Source organism: Triticum aestivum, chromosome 5B (assembly GCF_018294505.1).
Source record: "Triticum aestivum cultivar Chinese Spring chromosome 5B, IWGSC CS RefSeq v2.1, whole genome shotgun sequence".
NCBI lineage: Eukaryota > Viridiplantae > Streptophyta > Magnoliopsida > Poales > Poaceae > Triticum > Triticum aestivum.
This window is the reverse complement of record NC_057807.1, coordinates 318,828,443-318,850,403: the sequence shown is the minus strand read 5'-3', so window position 1 is coordinate 318,850,403 and position 21,961 is coordinate 318,828,443. Positions and strand designations below refer to the sequence as shown.

The 21,961-nt window shown below is 45.9% G+C and overlaps 1 protein-coding gene across 1 annotated transcript; it reads left to right on the top strand.

Moving 5' to 3' along the window:
* The first annotated feature begins 13,716 nt into the window (after positions 1-13,716).
* Positions 13,717-19,950, top strand: LOC123111606 (RCC1 and BTB domain-containing protein 1). The gene is made up of 9 exons (XM_044532428.1): positions 13,717-13,975; positions 14,721-14,979; positions 16,000-16,193; positions 16,296-16,343; positions 17,151-17,223; positions 17,684-17,855; positions 18,542-18,973; positions 19,081-19,272; positions 19,594-19,950. Exons 2-9 carry the CDS (start codon positions 14,727-14,729, stop codon positions 19,670-19,672), a joined length of 1,443 nt encoding a protein of 480 aa, XP_044388363.1. The 5' UTR covers positions 13,717-13,975; positions 14,721-14,726; the 3' UTR covers positions 19,673-19,950.
* Positions 19,951-21,961: the final 2,011 nt, after the last annotated feature.

The window sequence follows — 21,961 nt, the reverse complement described above, 5'->3', positions numbered from 1 at the left end:
GTTTCGGATATTGTGAAGGGCCTTGTAGCCAGCAATTCTGCTGATCTTGTCTAATAATGGAACACAATTTCCAACACAAAGATTATACTTTGTAGTAATTCATCGGTCATTCTTTCATTCTTAATGAAACATAATGGTCCCGAATTTTACTCAAAAACCAAAACCCAATTTCTGAGGAACATGCATGCCTAAATGCCTAGGAAGATCGGGCTTGACGAAGGTAAGACACCAGGCAGGTGACACAAGTTGGTTTGCTTAATATCAAACATGAAAAGGTGACACAAGCTGGTTTGTTAAATACTCCTATCAAACATGAATTTTTTTGGCTCCCATAGAAACACACGAGCACTCACCTAGTACATACTACTGAAGATGCAACTTGAGATTTCTAGATTCCAAGGACAAGGTTCTACTAGTAAATTAGTACATGAAACAATTTTTTCATGCTTTGCAAACCTTACAGAAATAGGCATGGAGCATGTAATTATACCCTTTACATGTTGACTGGCTCAACATTGTCCATGACTAGTTTTTGATGTGCCTTCATCAACTTAACATTGGTACTACAAAACACAAGATGATTGTGATCAATTTCGCATGGATGGGGTGAAAAGGGTGCTGACAACCTTATAAAAGGGCTTTGGTTTTGAGAGAATAGATGAATTGTGACTATGAGGTGTGTTTTTATGATTAAATAGTCTACACTTCAAGCTGAATATACAATTGAAAGGTAGTGTAGCTATATGTGCAGGATGTGATATTAGAGGAATACTGAATAAACACATGTATGAACTGTTGCACATATATGTGGAGATCAATTCGAACTAGTAGTTGTGGCTTATGTGGAAGATATGGACATGCATGCGTGAATGCAGGAACTCAGCCACGGTGTATACACTTGATTGTACTCCTCCAGTCTCATGTTTAGCTTCAGTCAGGGTGAACTCAACATCATCTTGGAGTTCCTCCTGGTGTTCTCTTGCAATTGATTGATCAGATGCATCAAGGTGATAGAGCGCAATGGATTTGTACACTACTTGTGTTCATTCTAATGGTACTAAACAGAAAGTTATCATCGATCTTAATTCATCTTTCTGCATAGAGGTCGTTCGATATTCTATTATGTACAAAAACCTATTTGTTTGAAATTACAATATTCAATCTGGATTTCCATTATATTGCAATCTATTTGGAAGTTTCAATGCATGGATTAGACATAAATATATCCTAACAATATGGAAAGCGGACAATGTTCGATAGGGACGTGAGGGATTTGCTCATCTATCACCTCCTCTTGGAGATCAAGGCCTCCTTGAAAGAGAAGACTCCAGTTGAGTACCCAAGACCTCTTGGAGAAGATCCATCTTGGATTCAAGACCCCATCTGTCTTAGCGATTTGTGAAGACTATCTACCCCTTAAGACCTTGTGACGCCCGGATAATCAAGCTACAGTAACCTCTGCTAATAACGCCACGTCACCTCCGTTACCGTCGCTAATCTCGCGTCGAAACCGATTCAAATTCAAATTTAAGTGACAAACAATAAAAGTTTCCAAACATTAAAATAAAAATGTTCGGTTAGTACCAAATATTACATGGGTAATTGTTGTGAAGAAAACACATATTTAGAAAATGCTAAGATGCCTTAAATTAAATAAAACAGAAAAGGGAAATAAATAAAAGGAAAAAAAAGATAAGAAAAAAAAGAAACCTCCAAACCCCCGGGCCAACCGACCCAGCTAGCCAACCGGCCGGCCCTGTCGGCCAGCCCACCCCGGCCAGCCCACCTCTCCCCGCATAACCCCCCACTACCCGCAAACCCTAGCCCCGATTCCCCACACCTCTCGCTCCCTCCCCCACTCCCCGATCCCCTTCTGTATCGGGCAACAACCTCAACGCCCGACGCCCTCTGCCTTCCCCGGCGCTCCGCCGTTGCCAGGCACTCGCCGACCCCCCGCCCCCACCTGCACCGCCTCGTCGCCTCGCCTCATCCCCGCCAGCCTCCCCGGGCCTCGTCGCCCCATCGACGCTCGTCGTCCCTGCCGGCAACCGCCCCCGACGCCGCCCGGGTCGACCGTCGCCACCGAATAGGACCACCTCGCCGGACTGCCTCCCGCTCCGCCGTGTCGTCCCCGTCGGCCTCCCCGAACCTCCCCGCGCCCACTGCCCAGACCCCATGACCCGTGGTGAGGCCCCTCCTCCTCTCTTCCCCGCATGGCCACGCCCTCTGCCCCCCCTGTCGGACGCCGTCCGTCCCGCCCGACCCCGCCGTCGCTCGGGCCAAGCCCCGTTTGCTGGTCCTCCAGCTCATGCGTCGTCGCCTCTCGCCCGTGCGCGCGCCCGACGCCGTGCCCGCGCGTGCCCAGGGCGCGCCCCTGTCTTGGTTGGCCGCCCTCCTCCGACCCTGGCCGCGGCCATGTGCACCCGCTGCTCCCGCCGCCTCTGCTCGCGTTGTCGCCTCCCTGATACGGCCCCGCGTCGGCGCTCGTCGCCGCCCGCGACCGTGCTCCGCTCCGCCCCGCGCATCTTCGCCATGGGACGCCGAGTGCCCGCCGCGTCGCCTCGGGTCCGTCCCGACGGGCGCTGCGCCCGCTGCCCGCACGCCCACTCGGGCCGTCGCCCATTCGGGTGGCGCCCGTAACCCGCACGCCCGCATAGGCTCCAGTGGCCCTGTGACAATGGGCCCCACTCCAAAACGTTTTTTATTAAAAAAACGAAATAAAAATAAATATATAAACAATTAATTAATTAATAATTAATTCATTAACAATTAAAATAGTTAATGAATTAATTAAGTTAATTAATCATGATTAATTAATCTAATTAAGTAGATAGTTTAATTAAACCCTAATTAGACTAATTAGTCAATGACGAATGGGACCCACAAGTCAGGTTGACCAGTCAACTCTGTTGACTGCTGATGTCAGCATGACATCATGCTGATGTCATTAAATCATTTTCGAATTAATTAAATAATTAATTAAATTCCAGAAATTAATAAAATCTTTAGAAAATCATATCTTTTAATCCGTAACTCGGATTAAAATATTTTCAACATGAAAGTTGCTCAAAACGACGAGATGAATCCGGATACGCAGCCCGTTCGTCCACCACACACCCCTAACATATCAAACCTGCAACTTTCCCCCTCCGGTTCATCTGTCAGAAAACACGAAACACCGGGAATACTTCCCGGATGTTTTCCCCCCTTCACCGGTATCACCTACTACCGCGTTAGGGCACACCGAACACCGCGTATTGTCTTGTTACGCTTTGTGATGCTTTGATTGCTCTGTTATTTATTGTGTTCCCTCTCCGTTACTTCTTTCCGATAGAGCAACCAGGCAAGCCCCCCCCCCTTGATCACCAGATATCGCCTATTCTCCTCTATACTGCTTGCATTAGAGTAGTGTAGCATGTTACTGCTTTCCGTTAATCCTATTCTGATGCATAGCCTGACATTGTTGCTACATCTGTTGATACCTTACCTGCAATCCTAAATACTTAGTATAGGATGCTAGTTTATCATCATTGGCCCTACATTCTTGTCAGTCTGCCTTGCTATACTATTGGGCCGATCACTCGGGAGGTGATCACGGGTATATACTATACATACATACATACTATACAGATGGTGACTAAAGTCGGGTCAGCTCGATGAGTACCCGCAAGTGATTCTGATGACGGGGCTGAAAGGACAGGTGGCTCCATCCCGGTAGAGGTGGGCCTGGGTTCCCGACGGCCCCCGACTGTTACTTTGTGGCAGAGCGACAGGGCAGGTTGAGACCACCTAGGAGACAGGTGGGCCTGGCCCTGTTCGGCGTTCGCAGATACTTAACACGCTTAACGAGATCTTGTTATTTGATCTGAGTCTGGCTACTGGCCTATACGCACTAACCAACTACGCGGGAAAGTTATGGGCACTCGACGTCGTGGTATCAGCCGAAGCCTTCTTGACGTCAGCGACTGAGCGGCGCGCGCTGGGTTGGACTGCGTTAACGCAACTTCCTTTGTAATGGAGGTTGCTAGGTCTGCTCATCGGCCGCGTACGCAACGTGCAGGTGTGCAATGGGCGATGGGCCCAGACCCCTGCGCGCATAGGATTTAGACCGGCGTGCTGACCTCTCTGTTGTGCCTAGGTGGGGCTGCGACGTGTTGATCTTCCGAGGCCGGGCATGACCCAGGAAAGTGTGTCCGGCCAAATGGGATCGAGCGTGTTGGGTTATGTGGTGCACCCCTGCAGGGAAGTTAATCTATTCGAATAGCTGTGATCTTCGGTAACAGGGCGACTTGGAGTTGTACCTTGACCTTATGACAACTAGAACCGGATACTTAATAAAACACACCCTTCCAAGTTCCACAGACAACCCGGTGATCGCTTTTCCACAGGGCGACGAGGGGAGGATCGCCGGGTAGGATTATGCTATGCGATGCTACTGGAGATGCTACTTGGAGATGCTACTTGGAGGACTTCAATCTACTCTCTTTACATGCTGCAAGACGGAGGCTGCCAGAAGCGTAGTCTTCGACATGATTAGCTATCCCCCTTTTATTCTGGCATTCTGCAGTTCAGTCCACCGATATGGCCCTTTACACATATACCCATGCATATGTAGTGTAGCTCTTTGCTTGCGAGTACTTTGGATGAGTACTCATGGTTGCTTTTCTCCCTCTTTTCCCCTTTCCCTTCTACCTGGTTGTCGCAACCAGATGCCGGAGCCCTGGAGCCAGACGCCACCATCGATGATGATTCCTACTACACTGGAGGTGCCTACTACTACGTGCAGGCCGCTGACGACGACCAAGAGTAGTTAGGAGGATCCCAGGCAGGAGGCCTGCGCCTCTTTCGATCTGTATCCCAGTTTGTGCTAGCCTTCTTAAGGCAAACTTGTTTAACTTATGTCTGTACTCAGATATTGTTGCTTCCGCTGACTCGTCTATGATCAAGCACTTGTATTCGAGCCCTCGAGGCCCCTGGCTTGTATTATGATGCTTGTATGACTTATTTTATTTTTAGAGTTGTGTTGTGATATCTTCCCGTGAGTCCTTGATCTTGATCGTACACGTTTGCGTGTATGATTAGTGTATGATTGAATTGGGGCGTCACAAGTTGGTATTAGAGCCGACTGCCTGTAGGAATCCCCCTTTCCAACTCCTTGGCCGAAGTTGAGTCTATTCATTGCAAAACTTTTACTAACTTGGTTGTGTGCCTTACGGGCCCACGTCGCCATTGGGTGGTATTAGGATCTTTTACTCCTCGTCTATACTCTGGGACTCTCATCTCTCTTCTATTCGGGTTAAATGATTTTCTAAAATCTAACTTTAGGTTCTCGAAAACACTTTCTCCTGGAGAGCCCCTTCAGTCTAGATGATCGCCGACTGCACATGAAGATTTCAAAGTTACTTTCCGATACTCTTTCGGGACTGCCCATTGCTTTTGCAATTCACTACCACCGAAATATCCCTATGAATAAATTCATACACCATTCTTACTTAGTCCCCGGTTGTTCTTTTTATTACAAGACGCCCCGAAATACTCGTTGTTGTTCTTAGAATACTTATGCCTACTGCCTTGCAGTTCCTTACCACCTGAATACCCATACGGATAATTTCTCGCACTTATCGAGTATCCGCTCATCCCCAGTTGATTCATGTATTTCACAAAAGTCTTCGAAATGCCATTCGATCTTCCGAAAATCCCGAGTAGCCTATTGCTCTTGAAATACTTGTTTGCTTGCATTATGGATACTTTCCATATGTCTAGCAATATTCACGAGTATCCTTTGTCATCGTCATTTTGAGTCTTTGATCCAATATGTTTGCGAATGCTCACAATCACCAATCCAACCCAGAATTCATCCTTCCGGCTCAGACGTCATTTAAACATGAGCTGGATCTCGACCAACCAAATTATCATCGATTGTATCCCTAAGCCTACTCAACTTATCCACCCTTAATCAGAGCATTTGCTTCTGATCCCTTGATTTGGAAATCACAATTCCTTTGCAAGTTTGAATTAGTTGTTTGTTTCTATAATTCAATGCCTTTGCATTGTTTCTTCCTTTGGTTGAGTATCGATGCTTACATCAGATCCCTTAAGGACCATCAGATCCTTTGTTGTATTTTATCCGACAACGTCCTTCATATTCAATCACTTTGGAAGATCTTTCCCTGATACATAATGACATTGGTAAATACTATTCCTTGATTTGGCCAACCATGCTCTACTTTCGAGCTGGTGATATTTACTATTGAAGCTTGTGGTATATGTTTCCACGATGCCCCGATGGGTTGAACCTATGCCTTCCTTAATCTGTGTGAACCCGAAAGCTTTCACAGGTCATACTCCTCTGGTAATTCACCAGGTAGGTTTTGACACTGAAATCATTTTTATTTAGAGGAGTGAATGAAAGGTTATGCATTGGAGAAGTGGGAGTCGACCTTGAACTTTGTGTTCATGCCCATGGACACGATGTAGATCCTATCATGGAAGCTACTCTTAATTAATTATTCCCTTGGTATAAGTTCATCTTATATTTGGGATCTAGTCTTTTGCAATCTTGGTTCCGACCATATTGATATTCTTTGATTCCTTTTCTCGGACAAGTTGAAGTACTTGTCTTCTGCAGATCATTACACCTATCCAACCTCTATTCCGCTCTACCTTTGAGTATACCCTCTGGTATCTCGAGAATATCGCAGAACTACATAACTTCTTATGAGTTCTTCGTCAACTATTATTCTCGTCGATTCCAATTTCCCGCCGGGTTTTGAGTTATTAGTCACTCGAGAACACCGATAAGTGAATCGATTCCGCACTCTGATTCAATACTCTAAGTAATTTTCGTTGCTTATGAGTTTAATAATCCTTCAAGTCATTCCTAGCCAGATCGGCTATATCCTTAAAGTGCTAAATTTTAACGGTGCTACCTGGTCCTTCTTCCTGGAGCACCAATTTCGACGATGAGCTGAGCTTATGTCAATTTTCCTCATCATATCATTTCGCCTTGAACAGCAAGCTTGATTTCGAGTTTGTGTCGTACCCTCGGTTCCATTAACCTTTCGCTTCATCATTCCTTTGACTTGATGTCATCGCCGATCTATTACATCTTCGTGGAGCCTCTCGACAAAATTTGTCGTGATCATCATCAACATCTTGACTCCTTCCTGGATATCAATTGAATTCATGATGAGAAATACCGTCCTTGCCCCTCGATGGTTTGTGTTATCATCGACCACTTTATTGCCTTCCGTTCAACACAAACTTATTCGTGTTTTGTGTTATACCTGGAGACCCTTACTATCCAGCATCTGTTCTTCTTTGCCTTCGAGTATTACCATCTTTTATGTCAAGGATGTCGTGGGAAATTCACCACCCTTAAGAATTCTTGATACCAGTGATACTTATTAACATCACCATTCTTTTCTTGGTCCCCGTGATATTTCTAACCGGAATACCGACAGATGGTCTGTGATGTGTAAATTCTAAACTTCGAGCAACCCTCTTGCTTTGAAGTTATTGGTCTATAGTTTCATTCTACGACTATGGCTTATTGAATCACCATTCTGACATTGGTCGTGCAACCCAACCCATATTTTGGGCGCACCTTTCAACCAACGTTTAATTGTGTATGTTTTCCTCGAGCATACTTCCTTATATCATTTGATCTGACAAATGTTATCTCCTTGTTCACTTAATTGTGGAGATCCATCTTTTGGAAATCTCGATGAATTGCCGTTGAGTTCACCAGACACCTCCTTGTCCTCTCCTTGGGATAATGATGAACTCTTGTTGACGGAAATCACTTCATAGTTCCTTTCCCGAGAATCTTACAGTGTTATCCCGTCAATTTGTGTTGCACCTTTCTTCTCAGGCATCTTGAGCCTAAGGTATCATGACACCAATCATACCTGAACCTCGATCAGATGTGATGGTTTGAACATATTTCCAAGGGTTATAACATTGGTCTTTAACCCGATAAGGTGATGTCATCCTAACACACCTGCCCGGAGGGCCTATTGTTATAGTTCTTCCTTTTAGCAGTGTTAGTCATTCTTCTGTGAGGAAATTGGAAGACTTATTCTATAAGTTGTTCCTGATGGATCCTTTGTGTTTCCAAAGTCTGATCTTCACCCGATGACCATGTCAATGCTATCTCGAAGCATGCCTGTGGTACTCCAATTTTCATTAAGAACATTTGAAGCCCAATGCTAAATGTTTCCTGCTCAATTATCCAAACACCACTGTATGGGTAATGTCATGAAATTTCTCTCCCCTTGCCTAAAAGGGTTTTCTACTTTATATCCTGTCATGGATATCATGCTCTATTTGCCCTTGGAAAGGATATACCCCTGAATTATGTATTTAAACACATTTTCCTTTCCATTGTTTTGTTTAAACCTTCTTGTGATCTATATGAGCGGTAATAATTCCCTGCTTATGTAAACACCTCGGTGTACCATCTTGTCTGGTGTAACCCTGTTACTATTGTTGATGACATTCCGGTAGCCACCGATGGACGAGAACTTGGCCTATTGGCCCGCCTCGTTCAACGAGCAGGAATTGGTTCTCTTCGTCCCTCGCCCTTGGTATCGCTGTTGTTGCCGACATAACTAACATGGTACTCTCTGACATGCCTTGCAATCATGACCGTGCAAGATGACACTGCTCCTATAAAAAAAACCACATGGTGGGCCCATAACCCACAGTTCCACAGGATCGAAACCTGATTCTCCTGTACACCCCCTATTCCCAAAGCTATTCCCCGCATGTGGCCTCGTATGTAATTCACGGGCCACCGTCCTAGTGATCTATTCTGGTAACAGACGCAATATTCAATCTCGTTGCTCTGGACCCCTTTCGCATGTTGTTTCAGACATCGAACGATTGCCTATCCGTTTGAAACTTATCATGGTACCTTCTTAGTTTACTCTCAATATTTTCTTAAGTATCTAATCAAGAGTTACTTTCTACCACATTCCCTGAGTTATCTGCTAGATAGCCAACCTTGTAAGGTCCGTTCTTCCGCAGTTACCCCTTACCTACTCGTAAGTACGTTGGAGTTCCCTAAGAAAAGGACGACTTCACCATGATGACCTGAAGCAAAGGAATGAAGACGTCAATAAAATGGATCGACCTGTTCGAGTAGAGCAACCAAGACCGAGAAGATCCGTTAGATTTTTCGTAACCCAATCCCTTCCCCCTTACTCCCCTCCTAAATCTCGGGACGAGATTTCTTGTAGTGGAGGAGAATTGTGACGCCCGGATAATCAAGCTACAGTAACCTCTGCTAATAACGCCACGTCACCTCCGTTACTGTCGCTAATCTCGCATCGAAACCGATTCAAATTCAAATTTAAGTGACAAACAATAAAAGTTTCCAAACATTAAAATAAAAATGTTCGGTTAGTGCCAAATATTACATAGGTAATTGTTGTGAAGAAAACACATATTTAGAAAATGCTAAGATGCCTTAAATTAAATAAAACAGAAAAGGGAAATAAATAAAAGCAAAAAAAAAGATAAGAAAAAAAAAGAAACCCCCAAATCCCCGGGCCGACCGACCCAGCTAGCCAACCGGCCGGCCCTGTCGGCCAGCCCACCCCGGCCAGCCCACCTCTCCCCGCATAACCCCCCACCACCCGCAAACCCTAGCCCCAATTCCCCACTCCTCTCGCTCCCTCCCCCACTCCTCGATCCCCTTCTGGATCGGGCAACCACCTCAACGCCCGACGCCCTCTGCCTTCCCCGGCGCTCCGCCGTTGCCAGGCACTCGCCGACCCCTCCCCCCACCTGCACCGCCTCGTCGCCTCGCCTCATCCCCGCCAGCCTCCCCGGGCCTCGTCGCCCCATCGACGCTCGTTGTCCCCGCCGGCAACCGCCCCCGACGCCGCCCGGATCGACCGTCGCCGCCGAACAGGACCACCTCGCCGGACTGCCTCCCGCTCCGCCGTGTCATCCCCGCCGGCCTCCCCGAACCTTCCCGCGCCCACTGCCCAGACCCCACGACCCGTGGTGAGGCCCCTCCTTCTCTCTTCCCTGCATGGCCACGCCCTCTGCTCCCCCCCGTCGGACGTTGTCCGTCCCGCCCGACCGCGCCGTCGCTCGGGCCAAGCCCCGTTTGCTGCTCCTCTAGCTCATGCGTCGTCGCCTCTCGCCCGTGCGCGTGCCCAGGGCGCGCCCCTGTCTTGGTTGGCCGCCCTCCTCCGACCCTGTCCGCGGCCATGTGCACCCGCTGCTCCCGCCGCCTCTGCTCGCGTTGTCGCCTCCCTGATACGGCCCCGCGTCGGCGCTCGTCGCCGCCCGCGACCGTGCTCCGCTCCGCCCCGCGCATCTTCGCCATGGGACGCCGAGTGCCCGCCGCGTCGCCTCGGGTCCGTCCCGACGGGCGCTGCGCCCGCTGCCCGCACGCCCACTCGGGCCGTCGCCCGTTCGGGTGGCGCCCGTAACCCGCACGCCCGCATAGGCTCCAGTGGCCCTATGACAATGGGCCCCACTCCAAAACGTTTTTTATTAAAAAAACAAAATAAAAATAAATATATAAACAATTAATTAATTAATAATTAAAATAGTTAATGAATTAATTAAGTTAATTAATCATGATTAATTAATCTAATTAAGTAGATAGTTTAATTAAACCCTAATTAGACTAATTAGTCAATGACGAATGGGACCCACAAGTCAGGTTGACCAGTCAACTCTGTTGACTACTGATGTCAGCATGACATCATGCTGATGTCATTAAATCATTTTCGAATTAATTAAATAATTAATTAAATTCCAGAAATTAATAAAATCTTTAGAAAATCATATCTTTTAATCCGTAACTCGGATTAAAATATTTTCAACATGAAAGTTGCTCAAAACGACGAGACAAACCCGGATACGCAGCCCGTTCGTCCACCACACACCCCTAACATATCAAACCCGCAACTTTCCCCCTCCGGTTCATCTGTCAGAAAACACGAAACACCGGGAATACTTCCCGGATGTTTTCCCCCCTTCACCGGTATCACCTACTACCGCATTAGGGCACACCGAACACAGCGTATTGTCTTGTTACACTTTGTGATGCTTTGATTGCTCTGTTATTTATTGTGTTCCCTCTCCGTTACTTCTTTCCGATAGACCCCGAGACTGCCGGCAACCCCCAGTTCGACTACGGTGTTGGTGACTCGTCCTTCTTGCCACAGCAACCAGGCAAGCCCCCCCCCCCTTGATCACCAGATATCGCCTATTCTCCTCTATACTGCTTGCATTAGAGTAGTGTAGCATGTTACTGCTTTCCGTTAATCCTATTCTGATGCATAGCCTGACATTGTTGCTACATCTGTTGATACCTTACCTGCAATCCTAAATACTTAGTATAGGATGCTAGTTTATCATCATTGGCCCTACATTCTTGTCAGTCTGCCTTGCTATACTATTGGGCCGATCACTCGGGAGGTGATCACGGGTATATACTATACATACATACATACTATACAGATGATGACTAAAGTCGGGTCAGCTCGATGAGTACCCGCAAGTGATTCTGATGAGGGGGCTGAAAGGACAGGTGGCTCCATCCCGGTAGAGGTGGGCCTGGGTTCCCGACGGCCCCCGGCTGTTACTTTGTGGCGGAGCGATAGGGCAGGTTGAGACCACCTAGGAGACAGGTGGGCCTGGCCCTGTTCGGCGTTCGCGGATACTTAACACGCTTAACGAGATCTTGGTATTTGATCTGAGTCTGGCTACTGGCCTATGCGCACTAACCAACTACGCGGGAAAGTTATGGGCACTCGACGTCGTGGTATCAGCCGAAGCCTTCTTGACGTCAGCGACTAAGCGGCGCGCGCCGGGTTGGACTGCGTTAACGCAACTTCCTTTGTAATGGAGGTTGCTAGGTCTGCTCATCGGCCGCGTACGCAACGTGCAGGTGTGCAATGGGCGATGGGCCCAGACCCCTGCGCGCATAGGATTTAGACCGGCGTGCTGACCTCTCTGTTGTGCCTAGGTGGGGCTACGACGTGTTGATCTTTGGAGGCCGGGCATGACCCAGGAAAGTGTGTCCGGCCAAATGAGATCGAGCGTGTTGGGTTATGTGGTGCACCCCTGCAGGGAAGTTAATCTATTCGAATAGCCGTGATCTTCGGTAACAGGACGACTTGGAGTTGTACCTTGACCTTATGACAACTAGAACCGGATACTTAATAAAACACACCCTTCTAAGTTCCACAGACAACCCGGTGATCGCTTTTCCACAGGGCGACGAGGGGAGGATCGCCGGGTAGGATTATGCTATGCGATGCTACTGGAGATGCTACTTGGAGATGCTACTTGGAGATGCTACTTGGAGGACTTCAATCTACTCTCTTTACATGCTGCAAGACGGAGGCTGCCAGAAGCGTAGTCTTCGACAGGATTAGCTATCCCCCTTTTATTCTGGCATTTGCAGTTCAGTCCACCGATATGGCCCTTTACACATATACCCATGCATATGTAGTGTAGCTCTTTGCTTGCGAGTACTTTGGATGAGTACTCACGGTTGCTTTTCTCCCTCTTTTCCCCTTTCCCTTCTACCTGGTTGTCGCAACCAGATGCTGGAGCCCTGGAGCCAGACGCCACCGTCGACGATGATTCCTACTACACTGGAGGTGCCTACTTCTACGTGCAGGCCGCTGACGACGACCAAGAGTAGTTAGGAGGATCCCAGGCAGGAGGCCTGCGCCTCTTTCGATTTGTATCCCAGTTTGTGCTAGCCTTCTTAAGGCAAACTTGTTTAACTTATGCCTGTACTCAGATATTGTTGCTTCCGCTGACTCGTCTATGATCGAGCACTTGTATTCGAGCCCTCGAGGCCCCTGGCTTGTATTATGATGCTTGTATGACTTATTTTATTTTTAGAATTGTGTTGTGATATCTTCCCGTGAGTCCCTGATCTTGATCGTACACGTTTGCGTGTATGATTAGTGTACGATTGAATCGGGGGCGTCACAGACCTCAACTCCCTTGTGGATTTGGAAGGAACTTTACATTGTTACTTGTTTCCCTTGTTGATTGTGAATCTTGTGGTACTTATATGGATTTGTGGAGAGAGTGGATGTGTGATTTGGATCCCGTCTTGCGTGTTCTTCTTTTCTTTTGATCCATCTCCAAATGTGAAAGATTGAGCCACATAGGGGTTTATTACCATACAACAAGCCTCCTGATGCCACCTCCACTAACCTCAGGCAGCGCGTCGTCCACCTGCGGCATAGTGGCAAAAATGGAGAGGAAGAAAGCGGATGGGAACAGTACGTTGTGGGGTGGGATTGGGGGTGGAAGGAAAAGGTGGTTCCTCATCAACATGCGTTCGCGCTAAGCCATCTTTGAAATGGACACCTGTAAAGTGTGACGTGGTAGGTGCCTTTGCTCCAAGATTCGGGTTCGTGGTGGAATGGCCGGATAAGCGCCGAATCGCTATAGAACTATAGTAGTCTCCATTCTATAGCACTTCGGTACTATTCGTTTCTAAATATTTGTCTTTTTAGAGATTTCAAATTGACTATCACATACGAATATATATAGACATATTTTAGAGTGTAGATTCACTCATTTTGCTTCATATGTAGTCATTTGTTGAAATATCTAGAAAACAACACTAAAATAGTGATATAAATGCTCTTATATTTCTTTATCGATGGAGTAATTTATAAAGCTGGACGCTTCTTTTGTCGGGCAGAAAAGAAAAAATCACACCATTTGCTGCGGCCGTCCTCCTTGGGTTCGGCACGTGACTTTTTGTGCGAACCGTTCGCTTTCTCCCTTCCCTTGTCGCTCGGAACTTGGGAATCCGGAAGCTATTCTAGAGAAATCGGGAATCCCCTGCTCGTCGGCCCCGCAGTCTCGCTCCGTCCTCCCGCGACCTCCTACCCCCATCCGCCCAAGGAAGCGAGATTGCTACTCCGGCCCCAAGTGAAGATCCATCCGGCCGTAGTTCCTTCTTTTGTTGTTGGTAAGAAAGCCCTAGCTTTCTTTGGATCCATGTTCTTCTCGCTCTCATTTCAGCGGCCGCCAATGTCTATTTAGTATGTACCCTGACGAACTGGTCATAGTACTAATAACAGGAGCAGGCTTATTTTCATGAAAAATATGGGGGTTCAATTGATTGATTGAAACAATCCACATCCCCTGATCATCTGATTCTTGTGCAATCCCCTCAGCAAGGTCCTAATGTTTGGGCAGACTGCGGGGCTGGGTCTCAGTTTTATGCAAGTTGGGAACATTTTTAACCTTGGATTGACTATCAGTTAGAAATAAAATAGAAATCTTGGTGGCTGAATTTGCAATTCGAATTGCCCTTTTAGCTAAAGTTGGTACTGCGGTTCGAAATACTTCGAAAGATCGTAGTATTATTTTGGGGGCCAACTAGACCAGAGGTTACACATCCTAACCAATGTTTTTGCATTAAATTACTGATTTGATGTGTGGGACTATGGAGTTTTTGTAAAAAGCTTCCTACTTGTAATAGTGGCACCTCTAATTAATGCCTTCCTGCTTAATTATTGCAAATTATCCAGTTGAATCGTTTCGTAATTGAGCACCTGAAAGGGGATGTGAATTTTGATGCTTCCTGTGCCGGGTAACTGAAGTGTTGTTCAAAGTTGGACGCTTGTAGCTAAACTGCTTCATCAGCAACCTGAATAGATTCGTCCTCATCGCTTTGTCACTTTGTTTGCTGTTTTGCATTTGATGAACAGACAGCAATGGATATAGATGATGTGATCTGCAACTTGCGTGTTGTTGGCATGCCAACCAAGAGTGCTATATACACATGGGGATATAACCAGAGTGGCCAGACTGCACGCAAGGGCAAGGAGCGCCACCTGAGGATCCCCAAGAGCCTACCTCCCAAACTATTCACCTGTAGGGATGGCGAGAACCTCAGATGGATTGATATTGCATGTGGCCGTGCGCACACTGCTGCAGTAGTTTCTGACGGATCACTCTTCACCTGGGGTAGGTCCATCTTTACTAAATCTTGTATATTGCGGAGTGTTAGATAACCATCAAGCGGGAGTGTTGCCATTAATGCCATGCCATCGCTGTTATATTTGGATCTGAAATATTGTAGTTGAGTTATTATCCCTGATGATTTTTACCATCGGGGCCAGTGGCGGTGCTACATGCGCATGGCCCACCCAGCTCTGGAGCATTTCATCATATTACAGCCAGACCATGAGCCGTAGAATGCCATCCTTGAGTACTCTTGCAGCCTGGCCCACCCAGCCCATCCAGTTTTTTGGTGCAAGCTCTGCCACTAGTCAGTGCTACATGCTTGGAGAAGTTCCTGCCTAGTAGTGAATGGACTATACTATTCATGGATACTTGGCACATCATACTCGCTAGGCATTTTGAGACCAGTCTCACCAATTTTATTTATCTCCTTTTAACTGGCTTGTCGGTTGTTCTTCTGTGTCGCGATATGGATTGCGTGTAGGTGATAATCATGATAGGCAGGAGGCCGTGGACCAGTACCCTTGCGGTGTCCTGTCGGCGGAGCTGTGATAGCAGAAGTTGCACAAGGGACAGGGCATCCAAATTATGGGAGGCAGAAGCAGAGAAATAGAGATCGGTGATTAGACTTTGTAGCTTGATTAATAAGAACGGTGGCTGCCTCGTTATATAGAGGTTGTCCTTACTCATATGACTCAGAAGCAAAGTTGGACTTAGGACTCTTCCCTATGCTAAACGTGCAGCTACTAAGACACCATATAGGACAAGGACTCGAGCTGAAGGCATCTAGATCATGCTGCAACCGAGTAGTACTAGGATTCCTTGGCCCTCTCAGCTGGAGGTCTGGAAGCATGGTGCCTCCTCTGATAACATGACATTCTGATAGTTATTATGTAATATTTTTCCGATTCCACCCTACTGTGCAACCTTTTTGTGTCTATAATTTGGTAGAAAGTACCAAGTATATGTGAACATGATTAGAAATCTTCCAAAAGCAGATTACATTTGACTTAAAATGTACAGGTGCAAATGACTTTGGCCAGTTGGGAGATGGGACAGAGGAGAGTGCAAAGGAACCTAAAAAGGTCAATGCACTGGCGACTGAGTTTGTGAAATCGGTGTCCTGTGGTGCACACTGTACAGCTGCTATTGCTGAACCTCGAGAAAATGATGGCTCAATATCGAGAAGCAGGTTATGGGTTTGGGGACAAAATCAGGTTTGCCTAAATTAATTGTACTGCTGAATCTGTCCCTTGTAGATTGAGAACCAACTTGTAACACAAAAATAGTTAGCATTTGTGTTTGAATGATCCTTGCAGGGCTCAGATTACCCTCGCCTATACTGGGGTGCTTTTGCACCAAACACGGTAAAGTTCAATTACACTGGATCAATTATGTCGCACAGTTCAAGTAGATTCATGAGACCGAATGTTTGTGTACTCAAACATTGCAGCCTTCTTTTTTAGTCCTGTTTATTTGATGTTTCCTCTTAGTTTACCCTGTTTCATCTGTCCAGAAGTAAACATGATAAGTTATGCCAACTATATGCATAGATACATTTCACCATATAGGAAAGTATTTATTCAAATCCCCCGTGGTCTTGATCCTTAATTTCCTGTATGAAGCTGAACACCAAATGTTTAAACAATACTCATGTGCTGATATATTTTTTCGTGTTGTCCATGAACTATTTGTTCCCCCAGTGACAAATGTCTATGGTGGACTTGGAAACTTCACCTAGTTTGCCAAATTAGATCTCTAGTAGAATTTGTACTTCCCACCTAGCAGGTTATATGCTTGTATGCTGTTTTCACGTGCCCCTGAAAGTGTTTCTTTTTCTTAATAAACCTGACAGTTATGGAAAACCAGATGATGGTAAACCCTAAAATTCATCTACTGCTAGGAAAGTAAAGAGAGGGTGCAAGGGAATAACTATTGCTTTGCTTTTTAGCTCAGGGTGCAAATTTATTATATGGCCTGTGTTACTTGCCTAGGAGGGGGGATCAACTTGGGGGATAAGCTGACAGATTTAAGGGTCCCTGCTGGAGATGCTCTAATAGCACCCAAAATGAATAATAGTAACTGTTGGCAGATTTAAATGTTACTGACACTGTTTTTTAATGTATGTTTGAGGTGATATCGTGGCACTGAAAATATCAGTCATACATTCACAGGTAATTCGGCAGGTTTCTTGTGGAGCTGTTCATGTGGTGGCCCTATCGGATGATGGCCTGCTGCAAGCATGGGGTAATGTTTCATGTTAAAAGTCTTGTCCATCTTCTGTCCGCATGTTTTACTTGTAAATTCTTAGGAAAGACGTACTGGTCTACATACTAGACTGAAACTTTGGATGTTGGTGCTAGCTTTGTCAATCGCTAGTGACCAAGGTTCTCAGAATCAGATCAGAACTGCATGGTAAGATCGCAAATCGTAGGATCAATAACTGTTAGAATCGTAAAATTGTAGTAGAATCAGTTCAATCAGTTTAGACCGTGAAGTCGTAGAATCGTACAACAAAATCGCTGTTCACAACCTTGATTAGTGACCGTAACTCGAGGTTTAATATACAAGATAGCTTATCGTGACTGTTATTTCTTTTATTGAAACATGCAACATGAGCCAGTTCTTCCATCAAAACGGGAGCCAGTTCTTCAGTTATTTCATTTCTCACTATTAACAAGATATATACTATTTTCTTACTAGCCAGGCTACAATGAGTATGGTCAGCTTGGCAGAGGTTGTACTTCTGAAGGATTGCAGGGAGCTCGTGTATTAAATGCTTATGCAAGGTTCCTTGATGACACACCCGAGCTAGTGAAGATTGTTAGAGTATCATGTGGAGAGTACCATGCAGCAGCTATATCAGAAAACGGGGAGGTGTAAGTCATCTCAAAGGATGCTGTTCTCTGCTGTTAGTGGAAGTGGTGTGGTTTCTTCAGTTGGCAAAATGGAAGAGCTTGATTTATGATGAGCTAACCATGACTAACAGCTGTGAAGCAAACATTGCACAATGGTTATCTTTTAGCTTAGTGTCATGTGATCTAATAAGTGGCATCGATACGGTCAAAAGCAGTTTTGCTATTACTTAAATCACTGCACTTCTCCACATCTTAAAGCAAAATAAATGTGTCACATACTTTATGGCTAGAAGCTGCAAAGTATAACATCATGACTTGTCTATTGGTTTACTGAATTCTGTGTGAACTATCTTGGATTTTATCTTGTACCCCCCCCGTTTCCAAATAGATATAGTTTAATAAACCATGCTTGGAATGCTTTAGATTTTTCATATGAAAAAGGCAACAGTACTTGTCATAAAAAATTACTCAAATATAATTTCTATAACTTCTGCTGATATATATTGGAAAGAAGTAATGGTAAAAGTGCGTGCTGGAGTATGTTTTAATTATAAATGGCATCATTTGGAGACATTGCAGTACAGGTTGGAGCATGTTCTTTTGAAAGCCTTCATGTGAAGTCAGTCTGTTGTAACAGCTTCTGATCTTCAGCCTTTCATCTTGTAGGCCCATTTATTTCTAGTTGTAAATACCTTTGGTTTTTGCAGGTATACATGGGGACTTGGAAGCCTGGGGCAGCTTGGGCATCGTTCACTTCAGTCTGGAGATAAGGAGCTGATCCCAAGGCGAGTTGTTGCCCTTGAAGGGATAGTAACTAGGGATGTGTCTTGTGGTGGGGTTCACTCTTGTGCTGTAACGGAAGGTGGAGCCCTCTACGGTTGGGGTGGAGGACATGTGGGCCAACTGGGGCTTGGACCTCAGAACGGTTTCTTTTCATGCGCTCTTAATGGATCCGACATGCTACTTCGTAACATTCCAGTCCTGGTCATACCATCAGGTGTCCGGCTTGTTACTTGTGGTCACTCGCACACACTTGTATCTATGAAAGATGGACGTATATATGGATGGGGCTATAATAGTTATGGTCAGGCAGCTAATGAGAAATCTACTTATGCTTGGTACCCTTCTCCGGTTGATTGGTAGGCTGCCTACTTCCATCTCTCTTTTTTGAGTGTGAAATGTGTAACTATTCTTAGTAGTTGATTAGCACATTATGCGAAGTCTGAAATCTTTTTCTGCGGTGTAGGTGTGTTGGAGAGGTGAGAAGACTTGCTGCAGGTGGCGGGCATTCAGCTGTGTTAACTGATGCATCGTCCTTAAAAGAACTATGCGAGTTTAAGCTAGCAGAGACTGTAAATAGGTCGAACGCTCGGCTAATAGAAGATGTTGCATCACGAACCGGGGCTGATGCATTGGCACGCCTGTGTGAGAAATTAAGGTATGGACACTTTCTTTTTGGCTCATATTAGTGTTTTGTGTGGCTGAATTCTCATGCAATCTGTTCTGCGATCCAGTACAAAAAGGGGGTGAGAGTACTTAAGCACAATCTATTTGTGCGAGCCAATTTACAAGAACTAGAGCAAGCATATGTCTAGTAAAGTGCATAGTCTGCCAAGGATAAGTTTCTGGAACAGACGGAAATGAGACGTTGCTTTTTTGTCTACTAAAGTGCATAGTTTTTTGGAACAGCCTTTCTTTTACGGTCTCCTGATTTATTTATTTTTGTGCATCGGCGTTTCTTATTATTGGCATTTTGCAGGGAACATTTGGTTGAGCAAGGAGACTCTGAACTTATGGAAATGCACATGGTTGAAGAGATCGAGGCCAAAGCCAGGTAGACTCGTAGTGAATAGATGTGGTCCTGGTTCCATTTGCCATACACATTGATTCAAGCATTGGCGCTGTTGTATTATTTCACGGGAAGTAGCAATTGTTTTCTGCTTGCCTGAAACCTCATTGGTGGTCTCCCAAGTGTGTAACAAAGGAGTGAAGGCTCCGTGTATCATGAACTTCCAAGCCTAAACATGTATACGTTGGGAACTGCATGAAACTATACCTGCAAACTAGAAGGTCGGTAAATTCGATAAGCCGCACAACTTCGTGCTTTATTGTTCAACAACTTCGTGCTTTATTGTTCAAATGTTAGGATATGGCGGTTGTTCGTTTTCAAGTGGTGATAACTGTGGTACTGTCTCCGATGGCTTGATCGAGAGCATCTTCGGGACGGTGTACTTGAAGCATTGTCTTAAGTTTGTCGACTAATACCCATTCATGGGCTCCAAGACCTACGAGCCGAATGGAATGAGCGGAAGGCGGCGTGGTTCTACCTCTCTTGCCCTAGATCCCGTCTTCACTTAACCATGTCAGTTGCTTGGGATGATGCCTTGGTGGTACACAAGTAAGTGTCGTGGACAGAGCCTTCATTTGCCTGTGGGTGGAAGATTTGGTAGTCATCTGAGTGAGGGGCAAGAGGAGTGTGTGAGACATGTTAGAAGATGGTGTTGTTGGCAGCAGCGTTCCCGTTTGGATTCCTTAGCCTTGCTGAGCTGATATTTCATCCTTCACTTTGATAGCAGCGTTCCTGTATGAGATGGCAGCTGAGTGGACCTTTCACACATGCTGAGTACTCCGTCCCAAAATAAGTGTCTCAACTTTAGTTTGTACTAAAGTTTAGACACTTATTTTGAGACGGAGGGAATACATGAGGTATGGCAAAGGTGGCGGCGAAGATTGTGTGCCATAGTTTAGCGGTGAAATGTCTCAAGTTGGTGCTCCCTCCTCACCATGATCCACGACTCGGACCATAGGGTGCCCTCGCCATGGGGTGCTTTGCACACCTGGCGACTCCTTCCATGCTCGCAGTGATGTCTCTGACATCGAAATGGTTTGGGTCGGTGATTCCTAGAGTTGTGCTAGGCTTGTGTTTTGACAACGTGAAGCCCTCAAAAGCCTTTGAAGAAAGTGGAGTCGAGACTTGTTGCTAAAGAGGCCGAGGTGGTCCTAAAGGAAATTTCCGGTCACCAAGCCGTGGTTGAAGAGAAGACGAAGTCCCCAATCATTGACCTAAAGGCACTTGATCTTCTGATGCCGCATATGGGAGGCATTATTCACTTGGTGCTTGGACGCTTTTGTGAGGTGGAGATTGTGCCCCACCCTCAACGTTTGAGGCTGGGGCTTTGATAAGTTTCGCTGGACCCAAGTCGGCGGGGAGCCCTTTGGAGCGAACGCCCTCGGAGATGGTGGGGATTGATGATGATGGTGATGGACTTATTTAGTACGTCCTTCCTTACGAGAACACATTACAAGAGCAAGTGTCTAGTAAGGGCCTCTTTCTGTTAAGCTTTGCTTACATGGTCATCATGTTTCCCGGGTGATACTCTCCAAGCCGTCCGCTTGGTGGATGCTTGTCTTTACATTTGTCCATCTTGTTTTCTTATCTCAACCCTTTGGCTTATCCGATCATGTGCAACTGGAACTACATGCTCGTTCACACCGCAACTACAATTGTGCACATGTATATAGTTGCACATTGTTTGCGTACCAGGCTATCAACATGCATTTGTAGTTGCACTCCGGCCTGCAACGACATGTCTGTCGACCACCCGCAAACTGTAGTTGCATGCCTGCCATGTACGTGAAACTACATGTCCACCGATCATGCGTTACCAGAGTTGCACACCTGTGCATCTATGCACAACAACAGTTGCATGCCCACCAGCTGTGTGCAACTACATTTCTACCAGCGGCGCGCAGCAACAGTTGCACACCCACACACGTGTGTGTAACTACATGTACACCAACCACGTGCAACTACACTTGCATGCTTGCCCAAAAATGTATTTTTTTGTAAAGTAACATACAATAAAAATCAATAAAATAAAGTAAATAAGAGGACAAAATAAAAGTGAAAGAAGAGGAGAAGGAAGAAGAATATGTTGTGAGTTGGATGAGATTTAGTTTGTTCTCGTCTAGAGGAGAGCTAGCGATAGGCCACATCCTTTTTTCAATGAGTTGCTACATATGGGGATTGCACATGCTCACACCCTCACTTCCTCCACTTCACAATGTAGTGCATACATATTCTTTTTAGAACTCAAACTTTACAAACTTTGACCAGGTTCGCAGAA